Source organism: Nothobranchius furzeri, chromosome 13 (assembly GCF_043380555.1).
Source record: "Nothobranchius furzeri strain GRZ-AD chromosome 13, NfurGRZ-RIMD1, whole genome shotgun sequence".
NCBI lineage: Eukaryota > Metazoa > Chordata > Actinopteri > Cyprinodontiformes > Nothobranchiidae > Nothobranchius > Nothobranchius furzeri.
Window position 1 is genome coordinate 19,399,700 of NC_091753.1, and position 25,609 is coordinate 19,425,308.

The window sequence follows — 25,609 nt, forward strand, 5'->3', positions numbered from 1 at the left end:
ATGTTGCAGTACCCGCCTTGTCCATCTAAAGTGGGGGCGCTATAGATATTATAGACAAATATACCGTCCCGCAGCGCTCCCTTGAGAGCGAGGGGGGGGGGGGTAGCAGTATCAGCTGATGGAGGGCTCTAGTTTCGTTGCACCGTTTGTGTCAGCAGACACGGTAGGGTCGGGGGGGGGGGGGGGGGGCATGACGCTTAAGCCTGGTTTATGCTTCTCCGTCAGCTCCGCAAGGGACAGACACGCACGGATTGACGGAAGCGTTTTGCTCTCATACTACTCCGTCTCCTGGAGAGTGTTGCTAAGCAATTGCCCGGCAGGACAACAGAGGGTGTAGCGCTGTTCTGTGGTATCCTGTCATGTATCGGTCCAAGATAGAGTGTTTATATTGTGTTTTTTGTGTATATAAGAGACTTTTAACACGGACATATTTGTCTCTCATTCTCCCACCGCTTCATGCGCTCCCCACCTCTAAACCCACGTTTCCTGTCATTTCCGTCCACAAATAAAACGCTTGCTGCGCATCTTTTCACTCCTCCAGTCACGGGAGGATAATACGTTTTTTCGCGAGGTATTCTTCAAGCTTCTCCGTGTCTGCCGCTAGTTATCCTCGGCTCTCTTTGCAATGGCGGCGCTGTAAACAACAGCGGCGTCCTGACCAATCACAAGCTTGCGTAATCCGTCTCGTTCGACGGATGTTTAAAAAAGTGGGCTCGACTCCGTACGTACTTGCGTGCCTGCCGGAGCCCTACGCAAGGACGGATAATGGCGTTGCGTGTCTCCGGACTGACGCAGAGGGAGAAGCATAAATCAGGCTTTAGCCTGGCGGGTCGCCAGGCTTATAAAGCGCTGGGGAAAACCCTGATATTTATTCTCAGGGTCTAAAAGTTACAAATCTGGCATTATATAATTTTGTCTAAGTTTAAATAACCCATGAATGTTTTAATATTACCATTCTTATCTCAGGCTAACTGTAGTGTTGCCTTTGCATCCCCCTGTCTTTGGAACCAGAGGTTAACAGTAGTAATAGTAGTAGTAATAAACCAACCGTTGTTAAAACAGGAGCTCGTTGTGCCGTCTCACATAAATACAGAGTTCAGTTTTATTTTGGGTGGTTTAAACTAATGGTTCTGCTTTCCTCTGAATAAAGACCAGGCCAGGGGAACATGTGGTCACTATTATAAGAGAGTCTCACAAATATGACAGACAGTAGCTTTGTTTACATTGCCGGAACTTGAGGGTAAATTTTGGGAGGGGGATTTTGACCGGGAGATGGGATATCCTAGTCCTCTCAGCGGTTCAGAACTTTGCACAGACGTCAGCATATCGTGACTACGTTGGCAGTGAGTGATGTCCCTGAGCAGCGCCAAAAAGCGTCCACAGTAACAATTTCATTAAAAGTTTTATTCTATCAAAGTATGTCATAATTTAATCCATTCAGAGGACGAGAGTTGCTGTGTGATGTAAAATGTGGCGTTCGATGATCAGAGGAAGTGCCATTTTTTTATGGCACTCTGTGAGAATTAAAGCCCCGTTAATTAGGTCTTTGTGGGGGCATTTCCCTGTTTTTTTCCAGTGTTGGGAGTTCAGTAACAGTTGCGGGGGAATTTAGCCTTTTTTTTTCCGGTGTTGGGAGTTTAATTTTTAAGTGCGATCAGTGCTTATTGCTCAGTGGCCTAGTGGTAGAGTGTCTGCCCTGAGACTGGGAGATCAGGGGTTCGATTCCTGGTCGGGTCATACCAAAGACTTTGAAAAAATGGGACCCAATGCCTCCCTGCTTGACACTCAGCATTAAGGGTTGGATTGGGGGGTTAAACCACCAAATGGTTCCTGAGCGCGGCTGTGTCTGCAGCTCACCACTCGCCCAGGGGATGGGTCAAATGCGGAGAACAAATTTCACACACACACACACACACTAGTGTGTGTGACAGCTGATGGGACTTTAACTTGTCTTTTGCTTCCAGTCTGCTTCACCAGCAACTCCTCTAATTTTTCTAATACTGGTTGTTTTGGACCTGCTGATGTAATTTCGTACTGAGGTACAACCCAATCAGCATGAGTTAACCAAAAATTTCTGCTCAGCTACTCCACCGGGCAGTTCCGGGTACCTACCCCAGAGCAGGTAGCCAGAAAGTTCCTGAAAATTGCCGTTTAACTGGTCCGGTCAAGTGGAGACATGTGCATGTTAGAAAGTTCTTATAAATTTACCCCGAAGTTCCGATATTGGAAACCGGTCTTGTGTCCATCCAGCTACTAAGTGTGTTGTTCTGTCGGTGGTCTGAGACTCTCCCTGATCAGCCGAAACTGCCACTGGCCAAGTCAGAGAGGTTAAAGCAGGTACCGGGTTGGATCCAATGTTGGACAGGCTTGGTCTCAAAACCACAGCTTTAAGGTCTTGGTTTCATCTTGGCTCGTCTTGTTTTTACATGATCCAGTCTGAATTATATTGGACATTTTTGTCGAATACAGCTGCAGCAAATTATTGTCGTCTCTCACATAGAGCATCATGTAAATTTTGTTTCTATTAAACTATTAATTCTGCTGATTACTTTTCTTTTTAGCAGAGCAAAAATATAAATCTCAAACTACATTTATTATGATTACAGCAATAATCCCTCCATTGACTTGGCTCTTGACTCTGTCTTACCACCTCTAAAGTCTTGTGATGCCATGATCTTTATCCAGAGGGGGTTCGAATGAAGACAACTGGACTTCTTTGGTCCAAAGAAGTCCAGTTGTCTTCATTCAAACTGTTGTCATTCTATCATCCAGATCTAGTCTGACGACTATTCTCTGACCTCAACAAGGAATTTTCCTCTACACCGCTGCTGCTGCTGCTCCTGGATCTTTTCTATCAGACTATCAAACCCTAGAGATGGTTGTGTGTTCACATCCCAGTAGATCAGCAGACTCTTGAATACCCTAACATCATGAGGTTGTCTTCACCATGACCAGATGTCGAGGTGCATTGAGTTACTTTTGTGTGACTGGCTGATGACATATTTGTGCTCATGAGTGTCTGTCTAATAGTGTCTGGTAGATCTCTCCTAGCACTATTGACATGTCTGCCGCTGTGTTATCACACCATCTAGAGGTTATTATGCCTCAGTGCAGCAGAACTGATCTTGGAACAAATTGATCTCCCATTTTTAATTGATCTTTATCTATTTTACTATGTTTGGGGTTTTTAAGTTGTGTACTTTTTTCTGTAACTTTGTGTGATGCTGCTGCCTACATTGACCAGGTTTCTTTTGATAAAGAGGTTTTTAGTTTCAATGGTATTTTCTTCCTAGTTGAGTAAAGGTGAAACAAAAATAAAAAGAACCCGTTGACCCCCGACTGGCAGGCATTCCAGCTATGTGTTGTCTTTGTTAAACTGTAGCTCATCAGCAATAGAAAACAGAGGCCTGAATACAGACCTGTAGAAACAGTTCCTCCTGTGATACGTTGTTCTGCCCTTTGCTCTTCATTTCACTGTAGGAGCATTGTATTTAAACAATACCATTGCACACTCTGCATTTATCTATTCATGCTTTCTAAAGGGACAGCAGCAGCATAAAACTGCATTATTTTAATCTGTGTGAAATATAGCAATCAACAAAAATTGATTTATTTAAAGTGTAATTAATTAGTCGGAAAGTTGTTATTTGCTGTTAATTTACTTAGCAAATGGAGAATAGTATAAATTCCTATGGTGGTGCTGGAACATTCTAGTGTTCTGAATGTAACTCAGAACATCAGATGCTCTAGAGACTTTAAGATAGGTTCAAACCCACAACATCATTAGGCAATTCTGTATTTAATCGTCATTTTGTACATTATCATTAATTTGAGATTCAAAAGTTTGTAAGATGTGAGCAAAACAGAACGGCTAACTCTCAGCCCTCCATGCATTGCAATGTATTGTTTATAGTTTTCTTTGAAACAACAGTACCTGCTGATGCAGTCTTCTTGAGCTTCTGCCTGAGTGGTTCTTGACTCTTGGAGAACTCTCCTGATTATTCTTTGGACTGCTCAGACAGGAATCTTACATGGAGCACCTGATCATGGCCGGTATATGGTGAACTGATGCTCTTTCATACCCAGGAAATGGCCACAATGCTCACAGAAACATTCGGCATTCTGTAAAAGTGCCCATAACCATGCCCATCAGAATGTTTTTCAATGATAATATTACAAAAATCTTGGGAGAGTTTTTGCTTTTAGCCATCATGAAGTCCTTCCTGTGCCTGCTGTGCCTCCTCCACAACTGTTCCTGTAAATGATGATCAGTTCTTTTAAGTTTCATGTTCTAAGCAGTAGATAATAATAGAGAACATTTTCACCTGTGGCGTGTTGGCGTGTTTCCTTACATAAGCCCTAATAAAACCTGTTCGAGGCGAGGTATTCAACTCTGGTCGTTTTAGAGGTTTCTCTGCTCCAACACACTTGATTCAGTGGTTGAATCACCTGTGTAGCAGCTCACCAGGCTCCGCAGAAACCTGTTAATTACCTGCTGATTGAAATCAAGAGTGCTGAAACAGAGCTAAAGTAAAACGTGCTGGATACCTGCCCTCCAGGCCCGGAGCTGAATACCTCTTTGTTAGACTTAGGGTTAAAGTTGATGAATGAAATTTCTTCTTACCATTTCCGATGTCCTCACTAAAGATTTTATTTTTAAGTCTGTTTGCAGGCAGATGTTCAGTCCACTTTTCCAGTAGATGATTGTCTTTACTCCTCTTGGAAACCATCTGTCTTCTCTGTTCAAGATGTGCACTCTAGTTTCCTCACAATGTATATTTTCTTTCATCTGGGAGATGTAGGTGGACAGTTTAGCCTTGACCCAAGAAGCTGGTTCTCTCTCCCTCTTTTTTTTTTTTTTTTTTTTGAGCCATCTGCATTGCTCAAGTGAGTCTGGCCCATTCTTCTACAAAACTGCTCTGTAAGTCTTGAAGGTTTGTGGGCCTCTTATGAACTTTGATCTTCAGTTCTTTCTATAGATTTTATGTGAGATTTAGGTCAGATGATTGACTGGGCCATTCAAGCAACTTGATTTTCTTTATTTTAAACCAATTCATTGTTTCCTTGACCTTTGTTTGGATAATTGTCTTGCTGAAATGTGCACTCTCTTAATTTTCAGCTTTCTGGTAGGTGGCAGTAGATTCTTTATCCACAATGTCCCAGTACATTTCTCCATTCATCCTGCCTTCAATAATATGAATGCTGTCAGTACCCCTTGCTGAAAAGCAGCCCCACACGATGATAATTCCACCCCCAAACTTAGCTGTTGGTATTGTCTTCTTGGGGTGGTGGACAGTGCCATTTCTTCTGCAAACATTGTGTGTAGAATGACAGCCAAAAAGTTAAATTTAGCTTTCATCTGACCAAACTATAGTCTCCCAATAGTCTCCCTATAGTAGTCCACAGGCTTCTCCAAATTCTGCTGCACAAACTTTAACCAGACATCAGCATGCTTTCTCTTCAGCAATGGAGTCTTGCGTGGTGAGCAAGTATGGATGCCATGGTGCATTGAAAAAGATTGTTGATCAGTCACTTTTTTCCAATTTTTCCTCCCTCTGTGATCTATTTGCAAGAGTCTTTTAAAAAGTATGCGGTTGCCATGCCCTGCATAACAAGCATTTGCAATAGTAACAGAAAAAAGTTAGCTACTTTTATCATTTACAAACATTCATCAAGTATTATCCTATTAGGTGCATCTCAGGCATTTGCATATCAGCCTTATTCATTCATAAGCAGTCAACTCAGTTTAAAGGAATAAAGCCTGATTTATGCTTCTCCATCTGCGTCAGTGCGAAGACACGCAACGCCATTATCCGTCCTTGCGTAGGGCACGCAAGTACGTACGGAGTCGAGCCCACTTTTTTAAACATCCGTCGAACGAGACGGATTACGCAAGCTTGTGATTGGTCAGGACGCCGCTGTTGTTTACAGCGCCGCCATTGCAAAGAGAGCCGAGTTTAACTAGCGGCAGACACGGAGAAGCTTGAAGAATGCCTCGCGAAAAAACTCTAAAAACATGAACGTTTAATTCTCCCGTGACTGCAGGAGTGAAAAGATGCGCAGCAAGCGTTTTATTTGTGGACGGAAATGACAGGAAACGTGGGTTTAGAGGTGGGGAGCGCATGAAGCGGTGGGAGAATGAGAGACAAATGTGTCCGTGTTAAAAGTCTCTTATATACACAAAAAACACAATATAAACACACTATCTTGGACCGATACATGACATGATACCACAGAACAGCGCTACGCCCTCTGTGGTCCTGCCGGGGAATTGCTTTGCAACGCTCCCCAGGAGACGGAGAAGTAAAAGAGCAAAATGCTTCCGTCAATCCGTGCGTGTCTGTCCCTTGCGGAGCTGACGGAGAAGCATAAACCAGGCTTAACAGTGAGAAGCTGATTTTCTATAGAAAAACAAACTGAAGTGATGGAAGGACTTAATCTAGTCAAAACGGTCTCAGTTCTAGAGGATTGGGGAGACATTTTTATGAAGAAGTTCAGCCTATTCCAGAACAAATTCCCACACCTTAAAGAAATCAAACCTTCAAATTTAGAGGGGGTGGGGGTGGGGTTGAGGAATTTTCATTCAGTGTCATTTTTTGCATCATATCTGATGCATCTGATCATTATATATCTATAATTTAAAATGGTCTGTTTGCAAAATAGTATTAAATTTGAATGCCCTGATTCGATCAAAAGATCGGAATCGGGTGAAAAAGATTAGATTTTAACATTTAAAAACAACTAATATGACTTTTTAAATTCATCATGAGAAAGACATTTTCAAACGGAACAACAATGATTTAGTTTTAATCTCAAGTTCCTCTAGATCAGTATTCTTTGCTTCTTGGAAGAAAACAACACCATTACCTCACACAGTTTACGGCAGATGGGGATTCAGACATCATAACGGCGGCTGTTAGCTAGTAGGCTAACGCAGAGCTAACGTGTCTTTTCAGGAGAGCTAAAATGTCTGGATTTTGGTGGTATTTTAAACCCACCCACCTGACTGACGGAGCGCTGTAAATGGCTCACCAAAACAATACAGCCCTTTGATTGGCCCACCAAAAAGATACAGCGCTGTGATTGGGTCGCTAAGGATTTCCGTCACGGGGCAGTCCGCCACAAACCATCAAAGAAGATGTAGCATCTAGCCCACCTAACGGATAAAACGTTGTGATTGGACTGGAGCCAGGCATTCGGGGCTGCTTTGGTACCAGCAGAGCATGGCTAGACTGATCATTTTGGTTTGGCAAACTGACGGCCTAGATTCTATCTAGGCTGACAACAGTTGTGTACAATACACACATGCAATGTGTGTGGATAAAGTATTTTTTTTTTCCAGAGGTATTGAAAGTTCTGAAAGGGTGCCACTAAAGAACCACAAAGGTGGAGATGCACCACAATCAGCCCCGCCCATTCCATCAAAATCAATCAAATTCCTTCCATTTGTCAGACTCAAACCATAACCCCCAAATTCCACTACCTCCGCTCCGGTCTGCCCCCGCCTTCCGCAGCCGCTCGCTTCCGAACTCAATTTTTACTGGTACCCGCTCTACAACGGCTCCGCTCCGGTGCGGAGACCTGAGGTGGGCAAACAAGCATGCGCAGGATTTTCGAGATCTTGCGATACAGTCCGAGCAATAAACGCGGAAGTTAGATCCAAACACCCGTTGTGTGGGAGAAGCATCGAAATGAACTGTTTAATCTGCCCATCATTTGTGTTGAGAGATCAGCAGTGTTTGGATCAACAAAGTGTGACTACTTTGATAGTAGAAACTGTATTTATGGCTTACTTTTGTGCATTTAAACTTCAGCCGCCATTGATAGTTGTTAAAAGTTGTTAAACCTGTGCATGTGAAACAAAAAACGCCTTTTGTTTATCGATTTATTGTGAAAAACGGAAGTTGTGCTTGCTCCTTTTCCTGTTGGGCGGTTGTGATTTCTGTCCATTGACTGCGGAGGTGCTCCGGCATCCGGCAAAAATAGAATCAATCCTATTTTTGCTAGACGCCGGAACAGAGGGCGGCGCACTGCGCCGCACTGCCGGAGCACGGCCGCAGTAGTGGAATTGCTCTGATTGACTACAACGGGACCAATTTTGCTGCGGCGTTCGTGTCGGAGCGGAGCGGAGGTAGTGGAATTTGGGGGTAATTGGAAATGGCGCAACAGCATTTCAGAGCCGTGGAGGGTGCTATAGCTAATATCACTTAAAATGCTAGATTGAAGACGAAGTTGAGAGGTTCATTGAACAGTTTTAGTAAAGGTTCCACATCATTAAAAATCCAACTTTTGGAACTTTTTACCGTGTGAAACACAAAGCCTTTTTTTTTTTTGGCTGCATTCATGCATGTTCCTCCTGTCTCAGTTTCAATTTGGCAATGTAAAGATTTTTCCTGCAAATGGAAGAAAGTAGGCCACTACCAGGCATTTCTCCTCCCCCTGAAGCGGGTCTGGTTTTGGTTCTGAAATCTGGATATTCTGTGAATTTTCTGACAAATTACATCTGAAATTACTTCTGCTGGAACATCGCTGGAAAAACTATACATCCCGCCTACAAAGACACACCGGATGCCACAGGATATGTGTGCTAGGCGCCAACCACTTTGTAACAGATTGAGCAGCAGCTATGGTGTCAGACTGGTGTGTAGTTTTGCGCAGGTTTGCCTCCCAGTCGCGGCGTTAACTGTTTTCTTCTTTTCTAGCTACACTTGCCAGTATTATGTTTTCAACCCTTTATTGGTAAACTGTTTAAAATATAGTGACTAATTTTGTTTATTTGTCCAGTGTGAATCCAGAGTTTAACTAAAATGCTGCTTAGAAATGACAAAATTCAAAGAATTTTTAGAGACCTATAATATTTTGCAGAAAATAATCAATTAAACTAAAATATAAGTTAATTAAATCTGTTTCAGTTGGCTAAATAAATTACTGCCGACCCCACCTAGAGTCGAACTGACGTCAGCAAAGGGTGAAAGTCGGACCATAATGCCGCTGGACTACCATAGCTAATGCAATATTCAGTTGACTTAAAAGGCTGTTGTAGGCGCGTTTTGTCAGAGCGGCCGTGGGCAGAGGTTAGCTGAGAGGAACCTTTTCAATTCGGGGTTCATTCAGGCTTTGTCGTCAGCCGTAATTCATATGGGTCAGGTTAGTTTGCAGTAGGGCTGGATGGTAATTCAATGGTTCAATATACCTGTCGATAGACATGTGGTGCGATAGGAAAAAAATGGGCCGATAAAACTTTGATTAAAAAGTTTTCTTTTTTCATTATAGCCTTTTTTCATTGCAATCTATCAGGTAGCAGCATACTAGACTCACTACTTACACCTAACCAATCAAATCCACACACTCTGGCACGTGACATCACTAGGCCCTTGCCTCTCAAACCAAAACAGAGTAGGAGGCAGCAAGATGTCGCTGTGAGAAGAGGCGGAAAAAATATGAAAATATCAAAAATAAAATGGCCAGGGCTGCACATAAATATATTTTTTCTACAATAAAATTTGTTTTTTCAATAATTATATATACCGTTCAATATAAAAATATTTTTATCGATATATTATCTTTCTATATCATCCAGCCCTAGTTTGCAGTAAAGTAAAAAAAAAAAAAAAAAGGAAGAAGTCAGTGGGCTGGGCTGAGTTTGCATGAATGGGCGGGGCTGACTCTGGTGCAGCGAACACTACTTGAACATTCTTGCTAAGTAATAATCCCAAAGCAATAGTTGTCCACTCTAGTGTATTGTACAAGTCACCATCCAGCAGTGAGGTAGAAAACACACACTAGTGACTATTTTTAAGACTTCAAGGAGCCTAGAGTCATTTGATTAGGATGTATCACTCACTCTCCCTTTATAGAAGTCCGTCATGTGTCCACTGCAGATCAGATGATTTGTTGTTGGTCAAGGGGTAGGGAAATCTTCAGGCAAGTCGGTGCCTCTCTGCATGGCACTACCTCACAGTGTTGTTTGCCTGCCAGAGGGGGACAGGAGGGAGTAAGGTCACAGGGAGGAGCAAACACAGAGACACACTGTAAAGGGGTGGACTCGATGTTAAAAGACGTCTTTCTGAGAGAGAACCTGTGGAGTGCACAGGAACAAGTTAGGGAGGGGGTTTGATGAGAACCCCATCTCCTTTTTCCTCTGTGAGCTGTTCTGCATTCAGCAGTCGTTCTACATGGGAAACCGTGGGTCACAAGAGCAGGAGGACTCGGAGGGTAGGTGCCAGCTGGACAGCTTGTCTCTTTTAGGCTACCAGTGCAAGCTTTGTTGCTTTCTGAGTCATTGCTCAAGTGTCTTTTTTTTACATTATTGGGACTCTGCCCAAGAAATGTGTCATTCCACCTTTTGGCTGTCTGGTTTTGGTAACGCTCCCATTCTCCCTGGCTCTTTCTTCCCTCCCTTTCTCTCCTTCTCACCGTTGTCCCCGAGCCTGTGTGGGGTTTTGACTATATTTAGGCTGCGCTGCTCCTCATCAACAATGCAGACTCAGTCAGTTGGATTGAAATGCATTGAGAAGGGGAGAGAGAGCGAGACGGTGCTGCAGCTAGCTGCTGCCACACTGAAAGTGTCTGTTTAAAGTTTTAAGTGGTGATTTGTTTTTTCTTCTTACTGGTTCAAAACCAGGTAATGCCACTTAAAGGACCACGCGTGGTGTTTTCCATTTAGACAACAAAGCAATTCATTGAATTTGTAGAAACTTTGTCATTAGGTTAAAGAAAGTAGTCTTAATGGCCGTGAGGGGAAAAGGGTCAACGTGCAGATGTGTGCAGAATGATTGCTGTGTCATGGTGTACAGGCCTGCTCTCGACTCCATCCAGGTAAACTGAAAGTATGGTGGATTTCAAAACTTACATTTCAGTCAAACTGAATTGTTATACAGATATATTAAAAACGATAAGCTTTTTTTTTATATATAGCGCCTTTCAGGATAAAATCACGAGGCGCTTCACGAAGACATTTGGTACCTGCTTTAAATTCAAATGGTGGTTATAAAAAAGACTTGAGTTTTTAAATGTTCACCAGCATTAGGGAGGTGTAAAACCAACCGCAGCTATTTTACTGCAAATGATCAAGAATTCTAGTCTGACTCTTTTATTCAGGTTTTCCTGAAACCTCAAACTCTTTAATATTAGTGATTTTAACAGCAGAGACATTTCTATCCAACAACAAAGCGATTCTCAATAAATAGACTCTGCTCACTCACAGAACGGCCATGATGGTACCTAAACATCCTCCTAGACCAGGGGTCTTGGTCTTTGGAGACCGTACTTTTACACACTGGAAGAACATAAGAGCTACTGCCATACGATCTATTTGCATTGATGCGTTCCATGTGTGAATATGCTTACTATGTTAAAAATGCAGTGCTTTCTATTTTAACATGCATTGTTTCACTGCATTTCATTTATTTTTTTTATTTTTTTCGCACATGGCTGTGCACATCTCAGTTAAACACTACGATAAAAGAGACGGATGTTACAATGTTGCATCAATATTGTAAAAGGAAAATGGTGACATTCCTGATTTGAAAGTCAAACTAAACAAAACAATGCATTTAAATGTCTTTAAATGGCATTTAATACAAAACCTTTCTCAAGTAATTGTTGTTTATTTTTCCAAACATTGCAACACAAAAATGTTATTATAAAATGAATAAAGCTGAAGTTTGAATAAAATACAAGCTAAATGTGATGAAAACACACCATTCTAAATGTAAATACAGAAATAACTTTTCCTCCTGCTTTCCTGAGTCATTGAATACTTTTTTTAGCTCATGAATGTTAAGTTTTGCTTCACTAGTGAATATCTGCAGGTAAAATTTAGCTTTGCTACGTTTTTTGTTGACAGTATTTAAATAAGGTTGAAAGTTGATCCTTTTTCTCTTCCTCTGGATCAGCTGATCCGCATGTCTGATGGCTATTCGCAGCACAAAACAGAGCGAGAGATCTTTCCTGATTGTGTTTTGTCACCAAATGGGGAATTCTGCTGAAATAATTGAGAGAATTTTGTTGAAACTAAATCAAAGTGCCAGTGGTGCAGTGGTTAACGCTGTTGCCTTGCAGCAAGAAGGTCCTGGGTTTCTCCCCTACTCCCATCTCCCCACAGTCCAAAAACATGACTGTCAGGTTGATTGGTTTCTCCAAATTGTCCTTAGGTTGTTTGTCCTGTGTGTCTCTGTGTTGCCCTGCGATGGACTGGCAACCTCTCCAGGGTGTACCCCGCCTGTTAGCCTAGAGATTACTGAAGATGGGCACCAGCCCCCTCAACCCTGCGTGGACATGCGGATATAGACAATGGATGGATGGATTAATCACTGAAGATGTCAGGAGTTTGGAAGCCTGTGTTCATCATGTGTTCATCATGTGTTCGTAAACAAACACATTTAATTTGCATTAACAAGCTATTACAGCAGCTGGGACTTTACAGTAACCCAGAAAATCTTACTGATGCGTTTCTGCTCAACATCAGCCTCCTTAAACCAAACCCGGTCTGTGCTGACGTCACCCTCGTCTCCTGCTACAGCTGCTGAGATCATAGTTGATAAAAACAAGGATCCATGCTGCAACCTGAGCAGTTAATGTGTGTTTCCAGTAGAAACGTTTTAATAATCAGATTTTTATTGTACTTCCACAAAATGCTAATTTTATATTAGACATTATGGAAAACGAGGGCGAATCGCCATCAGATTACAAAGCCATCTCTCGTTAATTACTTTTTGATCGCTTGCTGGCTGCTTCCAGGTGAGCAACTTCCAAGTAAAACGCGAGCCACTGGTAGCTCATGAGCGACGTTTACGAAGAGCAGCATGTGAGAGTGAAACTTATGAAAGTTTTGTGCTTCAGTAACAATAAAAAGATCTGATGCAAAGTTCTAAAAACTCTGAAACAGCAAACTTTGTGAAAGCTTGACTCGCTAACAGAATCTTTGCTAACACCTACACAATTTCCTGTGTGGATCAATGTTTGTACCAAGTTCTGGGATTGAGTTGGTATGTTTACGTTACGTGTCTGTTTTATCCACAGCTGGGGCCTACTACCCCGCACAGCCTCAGTTCACGCCCCAAGTGCAAGCAGCACCCGTCATCATGAACCCAGCGCCTCAACAACAGCAGCCACCACCTCAGCCTTCTCAACACATTCACACCAAGCGGGAACGCAAACAGGTACAGTCTGTGGCATTTTCAGCTCTAATTATACTAATAACCCACCAAATAGAATATTAGGCCCGTTTTCTCTGCAGCATTGACCACAAATAAACAAACAAACAAACAAAAATCCCATTTTAGACCTAAAATAACAACTCACTGCAGATGGAAACAGTTTTTATCAGACCAGTTTAGACAAGATGTGTCTATCAGTGTTGCTTTGACTTGGACCTAAATTTTCATGACAAATCCATTTGAACACCTCATGTTTCCTTTTCATGGGAAAGTTCCAGTCTCCATCACCATGTGTGTGATAAGCTTGGTGTTGCTGATAACTTTCCACTTTAATCGGCATCAGGACTTAGAAATACATTTGGTGATTGGGAACCACATCTCAGAATTATAAATGCATCTGTATTATAGATTAAATTGGCTGTAATGGACAGATTTACATGACACTGGCTGCTGGTTTAGTCCTCTGTGAGCATGGACTGTAGAGATGGGCACAGAAGATAAAAGATGGATTCTATAGTTTTTTAGATACTAGAGCCAGAGTCTTTGGGGAAGAAATTCACTGGGACTAAGCAAAGCTGTGGTTAACCATGACGCCAGTTTGGTAAAACAAAGCAATGTGGTAAGTTATGCATAGAACTACTGTTCCCTGAAGTAGATGAATGAGGCACAACACATATTAGGCACGTTTCCACTCTCTGAACTTGTTTTTATAGGACCATAGCATTTTCAAAACGGGATTTGCCGCGGCACCCTGGTGAGGACCTCCAAAGGGATTAGTGGGGTTGACACGCGTTTAGCCGTCAGAGGCGAGGGGCGGATGCGGCAATATTACTACCAAACGAGGCGGAACGAATGCCGCAATATTCGCGCAACGCCATGCCGGCATGGCGCGTTTCTAGACATACCATTGCGGTAATGTTATGCTGATATGCCGGCATGGTGTGTCCTATAAAAGCACCTAAAGGGTAATTTTACTGGAACTTCCCAGAATGCTCATCTCCACTTAACAGGGCTGTCCAAACAGGCCACTTACCGGGCCATTTTCAGGAACTTTTGGAGGAACTGGTCAGTGGTAGGTACCTGATTAGCATCTTCACATCTTGCCTGGTCCAATCTGGTCTAGGTAGCGTGGGCCACTCTCGTATGGCCACGTTTTGTTCACATATCTTTTCCAGGAAGGCGGATGTCTCCAAGCACGTGGGCGAGGCAAAAGACACGCAGAGAAGTCTGTGGTGTTTTCCTTAAATTAGTTTTTTTTTTTAAAGGTGGCCATGAGCAGTGTTGCTTTTGAAGTATGAAGCACAGTGCTTCCTACTCTCTCACTGAGTGCTGTGTGCTCCTCACAGCACTCAGAGCAGTCCTTCCGCTGCTGGGGCTGGAGTGGCGGTTCGTAGCTGCATCCAGAGTGGTAACAAAACGTGCATGTGGGAAGCAGCTGCAGGCATATTCTACCCACCAACCAGAGGCACCCTCTATAGGTAGTTGTCAACTTCAACCAGCCAATCAGTCGGTAATTGATGTGTTGAGTCGGCTCTTCACGAAGCGGACCGCCGGAGAGCGGGTCCAAAAACATAAGGGTCAGCTGAGCATGGAAAACTCACAGATTACCCATAAGTGAGCACAATATACCTGATGTGAAAGCCCTAGAAATGGCCCAGTGGAGTGACTTTTGGTTAACTCACGCTGATTGGTTGTAGTAGGAAATGACATCAGCAAACGCCTTCCAAAAGAGCTGGCGTTAGAAGAGTTGTTTGTGAAGCAGAATGGAAGCAAAAGAAAATAAGTACCGATTGCGATGCTTTTAAATCGTTGTTGCTAAACTCTCTACAATGAAAAAACACGACGAAATTCCCCCAAGAATGTAATTCACAGGGCTTTGTTGTCTCACTAAGCACTGGAAAAAAAACTTCTGGTCATTGACCATGCAGCTGCTCTCATCCTCCGAATGGATTACATTTTGCTGAAATTCGACAGAATAAAACTGTTAGTGGTATCAATGTTACTGTGGACGCTTTTGGCGCTGACCATTGACATCACTCGCTGCTGAATCAGTCGCAGTATGCTGACGTCTGTGCAAAGTTACAAAAGGGCTGAATTTCTATGGAGACACAACAGCTGAGAGGACCAGGCCATGGAATTTCAAGCTCAATTTCCCCCAGCCAGAAATGCACCTGAGTCTAAATGGAAACATGCCTATAATCTACAACCATGTCTACATGGATGCACTTTGTATATGACAAATATTATGATAACACAATGATGTGATCAGGTAAGCAAAAGCATTATTCAGTCTTCAGTCCATCCCATTTGACAACTATAAATGTTACTGTTGAAAGTGATTTGAAGTTGAACGAAAGTTTAAGGTTGATCCCCGATTATGTAAGATGTATTTTTGTATTCCTAAATTCACTTTGAGGTTCGTCCTTGATGACTTGTGTATGCAAGTATGCTCAAATATTAAAATATTAAGTGGTTCAAATAGTGTGCTATAAAGAGCCTCCAGTACAACAGCCAGGTCCCATGCAGGGGACCTGCACTTGGTCTCAGCCTGCGGGCCCCTTTCAAGAAACAAAGAGGCAGGGTCACTCCATCAAGACAGACATGACAACCAGAAGTAGCGGCTATGTAATCCTTGATTGAGGAGAATGATGGTCATCCATCCAGCAGCTCCAGCATAAACATTAACACGTCCAGAATGGGGCACTTGAATGGAAACAGCACTCCTATTGGGAAACCACTGCTCAAAAGCCCATCATTTGTAGGCATATAAGCCTCTAATAGAAGGTGCTCTAGTGCTCTGATAGTCTCAGTCACAGCTAAAGGGAGTCCTCAAGCTAAAAAGACGGACGTCTCAGCAGGTAAGCATGTAGTATCCCCAACCTCGGTCATGGGTGAAGTATTTCACCCTCCACTCAGTATAGGAGATTACCAGCCTTCAGAGCTCCTTCACCATTAAGCTAACTATTTCCAAGTACTATGACTTTGCTGGCCTGCAAGAGGCCACCAGAATCATGGACAGGCCCTACACATACGCCATTTCTAGCACTGGAGGGCTCATCTCGAAAAGGAGCATGTCTACCCCCATTTGATTGCACTGATTTGTTATAAAAAATGGCAGTTGGTGTAAGTCGTGGTCACAAAGATGTGCATAGTCTGAACTGTTGCTAAATTTGAGCCGCCTATATTGCTGGCTCATATTTGCTCACATATTTACGGTCCCTGGCTCATTGGTTGCTCTAGTGGACAGAAGGCGAATGCTCCACCTATGGATGATTTCGAGAGACCGTTTCAGCAGGGGGCGCAAAGCAAGTGGACCTCTGTTTATGAATGGCAGTAATGATGCATTGTCTGTTTTATTAGAGCACATAAATTGGTCAGAATCTTCTGAAAGTGTTTTAAAGCTAGCAAGACTGTTGATATGGGGCTGGGTTCATGTCTAGACCCCACTCAACTCCACCATTGCATTTGGCTCCTCACCACATCAGGAAGGCGTCTGTGGACACCACCTTTCACAAGGACACTACTGATTGGCAGCCTCAGTACAGGAGACAGGGCTCCCTCCGTGGGCCAAAGTTATTGTCAGATTCGTGTGCAGGCTACATGACATGCACAGCCAGTGAGTGTGGGTCCAAAGCTGAAGCAGACGCATCTTGAGCAGGCCAAGTGGCACAACCAAGATCAATGAGGCCATCAAGCCTAACAGTTGTATTGGAAATGCAGTCTGTACCCCAACTTAAACTCAGTCAAACACTGGCGAAACATCACTGTTCGCTGCTTTGAAAGACATGTTTGAATGAACAGAGAACAGGTTTCCAGGCTCAGAAAAGAGAACCACTTACTTGGAGAGCTGTTCTGTAAGTGTAACAAAAAGCCCAGATTCTTGATGTGTGACAGCACTTGTTGCAGCTGCTCTGTTTCGTGTTTTCTGTAGATGGCAATTAAGACTCAGTCGTCCAGATAATATAGGACAAGAATGCCCTATTCTCTGAGGCTACATTCACATTGCAGGCCTTGATGCTCAATTCCAATTTTTTTTTGAGTAAATCCAATTTTTTTGTGTGGCTGTTCACACTATGACTGACATGCTACATCAAACTCTATTGTAAACGCTCTACGGCCCCAAAGCGACCCGCATGCGCAGAAGACTAGAAGTCACACTCAGTGGAGTCGGAAACGAGGAGAGGCAAAGTAGTGATGTGAAAACATTCACTGACAGTTCATCCACTGGATCAGGATCACACCTGTCAAATCTCTTGTGGGTTGGAGTATTTTAACTATTTTACTCCTTATTCCCGCCGTCTTCTGAATTATTATTCACCAGTAATGTTCTGGTATTAAATCCGCTTCGAGTCTGGGAGATTGTGGGTTTAAATCCACAGTCGGGTCATACCAAAGATTTTAAAAATGGGACCCAATTTCTCCCCGCTTGACACTCAGCATTAAAGGATTGGATTGGGGGGGTTAAACCACTAATTAGTGAGCACAGCCACTGCTGCAGCTCAATGCCCCTCCACGGAGATGGTCCAAATGTTGACATGTCATTTCACCAGTGAGTGATGATGACAGTGGGACTTTAAGAGGGACTGCCTCCAAACACTATTTGAATGTGCAAAGAGCAAGCAGCATGCTGAAGAACAAGACTAGATGCTCACTGGCTACGTCCTCAAATGCAAGCCAAAGGAACTGCCTGTGTTTGATTGTATTGCTCAGTGAAAGTAAGCACCTGTGAGGTTGATAGTTGCAAACCAATTACCTTGGGAGATGACGCTCGAAAGCTGTCTCACTAGTAACGTCTTACATTTGTACACGTGAAGGTGTTTGTTCAACACTTTGAGGGCCAGAATGGGTCATAACCCACCGCCTCTCTTTAGAATGAGAAAATAGCAGTTGTACCAACCTTTTGTTCATTTCCAAAGCAGGAAGCACACACACACCGCTCCTTTTGCCAGCAACACATCTCTATCCTCCCTCAGAACAGAGGCAGTTTCAAGTCCCACGATATTCATTTACTAGTGTATGAATGTTTGACTCAATTGTTTGTACTAAGATCCCGCCTGAAATCTGATGTGTAAAACCATGTGCACACATAAGGTTTCAAGTGTGGAGCTGCTAAAGGTGGTCTTGGAAAAGCCCAGCCTCTTGTGGGCCCCTACATCTACAGTTGCCGCGGTTCCTAAAGTGACCATTTGGTTATTTTCTTGCCTCGTCTTTGTTACATTCACACATTTAACTTCTAAGCTGCAACCAGATTGGTTTTATTTATTTTTACCAGGTGTAAAAGAAGCTGCATTAAGTAATGGTACTTTTCTTTCCCATGATTTGCTTTCATTGTAACTGTGCAGCAGGGAGAATTGAGAAGGAAGGGGGTGCTTAAGGACATGTCAGCACATAGCTCAGATCCACGTGGCCACTGGTCTCCTCCCCCTCTCAACTAGAAGGGCTAACCAGTGAGCTTTGCTCTGCTGCTGTGGCATCCCCCTCCTCTTCCTGTGCTGGTTTCCTTTGCTTTCAGGAGGCGTGAGCTAGGAAAACTGAGACTTTATTTCAACAATGCAGAGAGGCTGAAGAGGGTTAGGGAAGGGGGGGGTTTATTCTGTTAACTGTTGCTCATTTGATAATACAAATTCTCCCCCCCACGAAAATCCTCCCATTCCTCCCACCGTGCCCCTCCTCCTCCCTCTGGCCCCTTTTAACTCTCCGTTAGTCTCTGTGGGCGGGGGGTGCGCATTCCAATGCCATAGCTTTACAAGGCCAGTCTCTTTCTGGTGTTTTTCCCTCCCTGTTTGGTTCAGCTCATGAGAGAGAGGGGGTTGATCCGGTCGTCAGCTAGCAGTTAGCCCAGTCCAGGATGTGTGATATCTTTGTGAAACCGAGGTGAAACTGCCTTGATTCCACCCGCCATCCTGCTTTGAGGGGGCAAAGTCCAGCACGGAGACTGCTGGAGAGGCTACTGGAGCCCTGGGATGAGAGGCCCACCCTGGATTGTAATGCTCGTGGAGAGGAGTTGCAAACGAGCCGACTCAGGTAAAGGTCAGTAGTGTTGAGCAAACGTAAAATCAGAAGTAGGCCACAGAGCTAACGTGTTGTTACTTTACAGTTTAATCCTCTTTTTGTTTTTTAACAGCTGTTGATTTCATGAAGTAAGTAGCAGATCATGTGACTGAGAGGGATCGGTGCTGAATAGAAAATGTTTGTAGTGTGTACACATGGAGGCCTGCTGTTGTCAGTCCTGATTGTGCTCTGCTTTCAAAAGAGTCAGACATTTTCACACTGGCTTAAACCGGCAGAGGAATTTGACTGTTTGACTTCAGGTTGGTTTTTTGGTTCAGGCTGTCGGACGGCTTTTCTGGTGACTCAGAACACATTCAGTTGGGCCGCAGAGGAATTTTATAGCAGATGGTGTTGAGGCTTTGATTGGGAGAAATGCAGATTTTGTTGAATGAGTAAAGGATAGTCATAGCCAAGAGAAGAGCACACTAACGATTGAAAGCTGCTGACACACGTTTCCCTCCTCCCAAAATCCCTCCTTACTCTGGTTTACTCACGTTTTAATCCAAAAGGGTGGGGGTTCTCTTCTTTTACTCTCCTGTCTGTCATCTCTCCAGGCTTCAACAGCAAGACCTGATTTTTCTTTTTTAACTTTGCAGATCAGAATTAGAGATCCCAACCAAGGCGGTCGAGACATCACCGAGGAGATTATGTCAGGGGGCCGCAGTGGCTCCACCCCAACACCGCCACAGGTGAGCGGAAGTGACCTCCTCTGGATGGATTGTACTTTATTCTTGGCTTTCACTAACTCTGGTGTTAGTTGCAAAAATGAATTGACATGTAGAAGTAGAACAAAGTGTGTTGTCTTCACATGCTTTATTTATGCCTTATTTTGTTGTGAATGTCTCCAAACAGACGGCCCTGTCTGGATCCGATAGCACCGTGGTTCCTCAGGCTAACGGTGAGAGCACCACAGCTGCTGCTACTCCAGTACTGGTTAGATCAGGTCAGTAATCTCATGGTCCCAGCAGGGATGGGAACACTGGTGCAGTGGTTAGCAGTTGAGCTGATTTCAGTTTAATCAAAAACCTGTCATATTAATTAGGGATTAATTTTGCTCATGCAGAGCTGAAGCCAAGGAGCATCCCACCTATTGGGAGGTAGGTGACTGGACAGGTGTGGTTCCGCTTTTGGAACTAGGGTCCTCTCTGGCTGTAGTGTGTTTCTACCACAGGATCCATTTTTCCAGGGTGGAAATTTATCCTGGCGTTACCTGGAGCTGTCAGGGTGGTGGGGAGGTCTCCCAGCATTCCCAACAACCTCCCTTTATGAAGGTTCATTTGGAATAATTGAGGCAATTCAGCAGGAATTAAACACGATACAAAATTACACCAAGTAGCCTAACAATATTTTAAAGAGACAATGTGTAGTTTTTACCATTAATCTCTGGAAACATCCATCTAAATGTTGAAAATGAATATAATTATGCCCAGTTTTTGAAAAATATTAGCGGCTTCGTAACATATACTGTAACTATAAAAATCAGGTCTGAGTCTCTGGGCGACGTCATATTAGATGCCATGCTTCCTTCTATGGTAGCCTGTAAGGACAAAACACATGTAGACCGTTAGGTATGCTGCGTTCCAGTTGTCCTCGGAATTTCCGAACAGGAAATTACTTAACGGGGTCGTTTTCTTACTCAGAAAAGATGGATGCCATCAGTGTTGAGTACTATACCAAAATAATTATATAACCAAGTATTCTCTGCACCTAAATGATAGTGACACACGCCCTTCGACGCCCTGTCTCCATGGACAACAGTAAAAACATTACAAATCAAATGTAAAAATATAAACGCCAGGAAGAGTAATAAACCACAAACACTGGTCAATTATGGCGGCAGTGTTGAATTTTTCAACATTAACAACAATGAACAACTACTCGGTGCTGTTAAATAGCAAAAAGAAAGAAAACAGACCATATAAATGAGAAATAAAGACGACAACTACTTCCTGGTAGCACTGGGCGCAGCCATCTTAAAATTTTGGATCTCGGCATCCTCTGAAACCTACAAGCTCTCAGCTCGGAATTCCGATTTCATTGCGTCATTTACGGCTAACTTATCTTGGAACAAAAGGAGTTCAGAGGACAACTGGAACGCTCCATTCATGAATGCTGTTGTTTTACACGTTCACCTCTTCGCTCATGGTCAGTGATGAAAGGGAGTCTGATGGGCCTGCCATTTTGATTGGGGTTGAACGATCTGATGAAGTACTCATTCAAAAATTGCGCTCCCAGTAATTTTTTACCCTAAGGGCCATCCATTGGTAAGGCCTTACACAAACACAAAAATACTTGCAATGATTTAGGTATGTGCTGCCTCCTATCGCCTCCTATTGCCAGGTACAGTCACTTTAAAGCAAATTTAGTTTAAAAACTTGCTTAAGTCACAATTGGCTCTAAACTTGAGACATTACAACTACTGAAGGAAGAATCAGGAGCACTTCTTTTTCCTGGATCTTTTTCTCTCGAGTCATGGTCTGCAGCTTCTCCTCGTGACTCAGGGCTACGTTAAGTTGTTGCTGTTTGTCCGACAACAGGAAGTTCTTTTGCCTGGTGTGTTTTTTTTTAAAGAGGTGATTAATTTTCCTGTTTGGTTTAATAGGTTTTCCTTTCTGTTTAAAGTAACATAACATCTACATGAAACCTCAACATGCGCCGATCCTCTCCTGACAGGAAAGTCAAAATGTTGGAAAGACGTTAGTCTTTCATTGGCTGGCTGCAAATTTTCAGTCAATCAGTCAAACTTTATTTGTGAAGCACTTTTCATACAAAAGACAATGCAGCTCAAAGTGCTTAACAGATTCAAACGACCCCATATTCCCATCTCTTCCCCACAAATATAAAAACAATTGTGACAGTTATATCCCACAACCCATTTGCCATGCACACACGCGCACACACACACACACACACACACACACACACACACACACACACACACACACACACACACACACACACACACACACACACACACAAAACCTAAAAAAAAAAACTAACATTTTTTCAGGGAGACGCTGAACAGTTTTACTTGCATAATATCAACTTCTCTGGATTTTTCTGCAGAAATCACCAGCTTATGAACATTGGTAAATTATAATGATTACGAAACAAAGATTCTTGGCAGGAGTGAACATGTCTAACTCAAAGTGCTGTGATTTTGTAGCTTGGTTTTAGAAAGTCTCACGAATCCTAACAGATTTTGTGGAAAACTGCCAGCGAGCATTTCTACTGTACTTACTTGATTTATGGATGATGCGGTTATTTTGTTTCTTCTAGAATTCAAAGATGTTTTTTAGCCAGTGAAGGGAAATGTGCGGTGAAGCATTTGTTGTCTTTGATTGTGTTTGTTTACATTAAACTAGAGGTTTTATGTGTTACATGCTAACATCTGCTAGTAGCACAATGACGGGGTGGATGAGCGAGAGGGTGGAAGTAGCAAAATCTGTTACGTCAGGACCTGGCCTGGGCGAAACATCGTCAGCAGTTTCACTGACGTGCTTTTTATTTATTCTTTTTGTTTCTGCAGATGACCAAGGGACACGCACTCCTCCTCTGTCACAGACCCCTGAGCCCGCTAGGGCTGCTCCTGTCCCCTCAGAGACCACCACTGACACAAACACTAAGGCGTTCACCCCCCCACCCCTGTCAGAGTCAAAGAACACCCCTCCCACCACAGTTTCTATCCCTGAATCCCGTGCTCTGCTCGCAGACGTGATGGATGCTCCCCTTCCTCCGAGAGGAGCCAGACTGACTCCCCAATTAGCTCCCGAGGTACCGGCTTACCCTGCACCCCTCCCAGACCCAGTCCCTGCTCATTCTGCACAAAACAAGCCAAACAAGAGCGGAAAGGAGGCAAAAGAGGAGGTGATGACAGAGGAAGGGCCTGCAGTGGAAAATGTAGACGTGTCTTTGGAAATATCCACTTCTCAGCCCTCCAGCTCTAACGGTGTGGCCGAGGCAGTTCTAGAAAGGCCCTCCATCACATCAACGGCCAGTCACCCGGAGGAGCCTCTGGAGTCTCCCATCGCACAGCCAGAGGAGTTGCGTCTACCCAATGGTCTCCCCCTCCCAGCTCCCGGGGACCCCGAGGCTCCTGCCGTCAGCATGTTGGAGCATGACGACAGTCCCATAGCTGAACCGGATGTCAGCCAGCAGCCTGTCCCGACTTCCTCTGTACCTGAGGCAGTCAAAGAAACAGTCACAGCTTCAGCTGTTGCTGCTGAACTCTCAGCTTCTGCTGTGGAGGACGCTTCTCCTGAAGAAGCCACCCAATCAAAGCCCATTCAGCCTGGGGCACAAGAGCTGGTTCCTGAGGCTGCTCTGGATGTTAAGGAAGAAATCCTAGTGCCCCAGTCTATTGCCACGGAAGAGACGCCAGTTCCTGCAGAACCCCTTTCTGTAGATGATATTACACCCGACACTATCCCTGCTTCCCCCCTCCCCCCAGCAGAGGAGAAGGAAGACTCCCCCCCTACTCAGACTGTCACCCCAGCCCCTGTAGAAACTTCTATGCAAGGTCAGTTTCTTCCTCGTACTTGTGAGGTTCATTATTTCTGTGGAGTTCACCCGACTTTTCCTTCCATCTGAGGAGCCTTCTTAATTCAAGCTTTTAAGCTGAAGTGAGCTTCTTAGTTAATGCAAGCTAAGTCGTATGTAAATCACATGAAGTTAGTCCGTGATGAACAGATTTACTACAGTGTAAAAGTTATACCTCGGTGTGTGTTTGATTTAGATTCAGAACACACAGATAAAGACTCGTATTTGCCTTTTAAAGAACAAAGAGGCAAACGCGACACCAACACGTGTGCTTCTGCTAGCTACCACAGAAATGTGAGTTTGCATCATCCACGTGAGTTACACCTGTCGTTTCTCTAGCTGCTGTGTCTGTGCCAAAGAAGAAGAGGAAGATGAAGGATCTGAACAAAAAGGAGGCAGTTGGAGACCTCTTGGATGCCTTTAAGGAGGTTTGTTTTTACTAGCGCCTTTTCTGGGATTGCTATGCTTGTTTTATACTGATTCTGATGAAGTTGGCTTTATGCTTTACTCTGTCTGCTCAATCATTTCACTATTGAGACTAGGGCTGGGCGATATGGCCTAAAATCAATATCACCATATGTTGAGGATCTCACCTCGATACCAATAAATGGACGACAACCACAGGTATCAGTATTTGTCCACTAGATGGGGCAGTCACACGTATTACATCGAGGTGGTTCAGCTTCTTAAAGGGACATACACGAATGTTGCCAAGCTACACACATCTTTTCATTTTTTATAATAATAATAATAATAATAATAAATTTTATTCATAGGTGGCTTTCAAGGCACTCAAGGGTCACCTTAGAGTAAGACGAGAAAGAACACATCATGATAAAACAAAGTAAGATCACCTCAATTCAATCAAAGATTAAAAAGCGATAAAACGGATAACAGAAAACAAATACATGAGATGGGTGGATGGATGGAGATTCACAAACAAAAAGCATTTTTGAACACGTAAGTTTTGAGATGTGATTTGAAGATTGAAATGGAGTCAATGTTGGGAATCTCAGGTGGAAGAGAGTTCCAGAGGTGAGGGGCGGAGCGACTGAACGCTCTGGACCCCATGGTAGACAAACGGAAACGGGGTACTGAGAGATGGATGGAGGAGGAAGATCTAATTCTACGGATGGGGACGTTAATTTGAACAGTTAGCTGAGATATGGAGGGGCGAGGTTATTATCAGATTTATTGACATGGAAAAATTATCATTAGTCAGAAATTTCGATAACGATAAATTTTCTATGTATTGCCCAGCCCTAACGGAGACAAACCTTTACCAACTTTTCTACAGTTTGTGTAAAAGATCTAAGATTTTATTTATTTATTTTTTGCAACACAGCTGGTACAGCCTTTTGCATCTGGGTCGGACTCGCGTCCCCTGCGCAGCCAGGTTGTTCTCACACCGTGTCTGTGGTTCATGCAGCCTTCACAGAAACCAAGGTGTCTCCAAGCATGTGAGCGGGGAAATAGATGTGTGGAGAAGTCTGTGGTGTCCTCCTCAAGTTGGTAAAAAGGGCAGCCATGAGCGGTGCTGCTTTTGGAGGCTTTGACATGAAGCACGCAGCTTCCTACTAGAGGTTGACCGGTATTGGTTTTTCCATTGCCGATACTGATATGAGGCGGTCGTGGTCAGCCGATGGCCGATGAGGGCTGCCGATTTTTTTGGGCTGATTTCATGGCTGATATCTCGATGTTTGGCACCTTATCAGATTGCTTAATTATCACTAATAACCATGGATGCACAAGATTTCTGAACCTAATCCGGTTTTTAACACTGAATTTAATAGGGCTGTCGCGGTAACCGCAAAAATGAAATATCGCAATATGAAGAAGCCCACCGCGCTGCATCATGG

At 43.6% G+C, this 25,609-nt stretch overlaps 1 protein-coding gene across 11 annotated transcripts in view; it reads left to right on the plus strand.

Annotated features, from left to right (window-relative positions):
* LOC107380780 (eukaryotic translation initiation factor 4 gamma 1) overlaps nt 1–25,609 on the plus strand; it is an 84,363-nt gene that overhangs the window by 31,901 nt on the left and 26,853 nt on the right. For 7 of the 11 annotated variants that reach the window (XM_054742936.2, XM_070543356.1, XM_070543352.1 and 4 more), the window contains 5 exons: nt 13,024–13,163; nt 19,808–19,900; nt 20,064–20,154; nt 22,741–23,730; nt 24,090–24,178. In XM_054742936.2, the coding sequence (XP_054598911.2) occupies nt 13,024–13,163; nt 19,808–19,900; nt 20,064–20,154; nt 22,741–23,730; nt 24,090–24,178 (1,403 nt within the window). Of the gene's footprint in view, nt 1–9,959; nt 10,216–13,023; nt 13,164–19,010; nt 19,191–19,807; nt 19,901–20,063; nt 20,155–22,740; nt 23,731–24,089; nt 24,179–25,609 lie in introns of those variants that run through there. The other 4 variants (XM_054742943.2, XM_054742941.2, XM_054742944.2 and 1 more) reach the window with 4 other exon arrangements.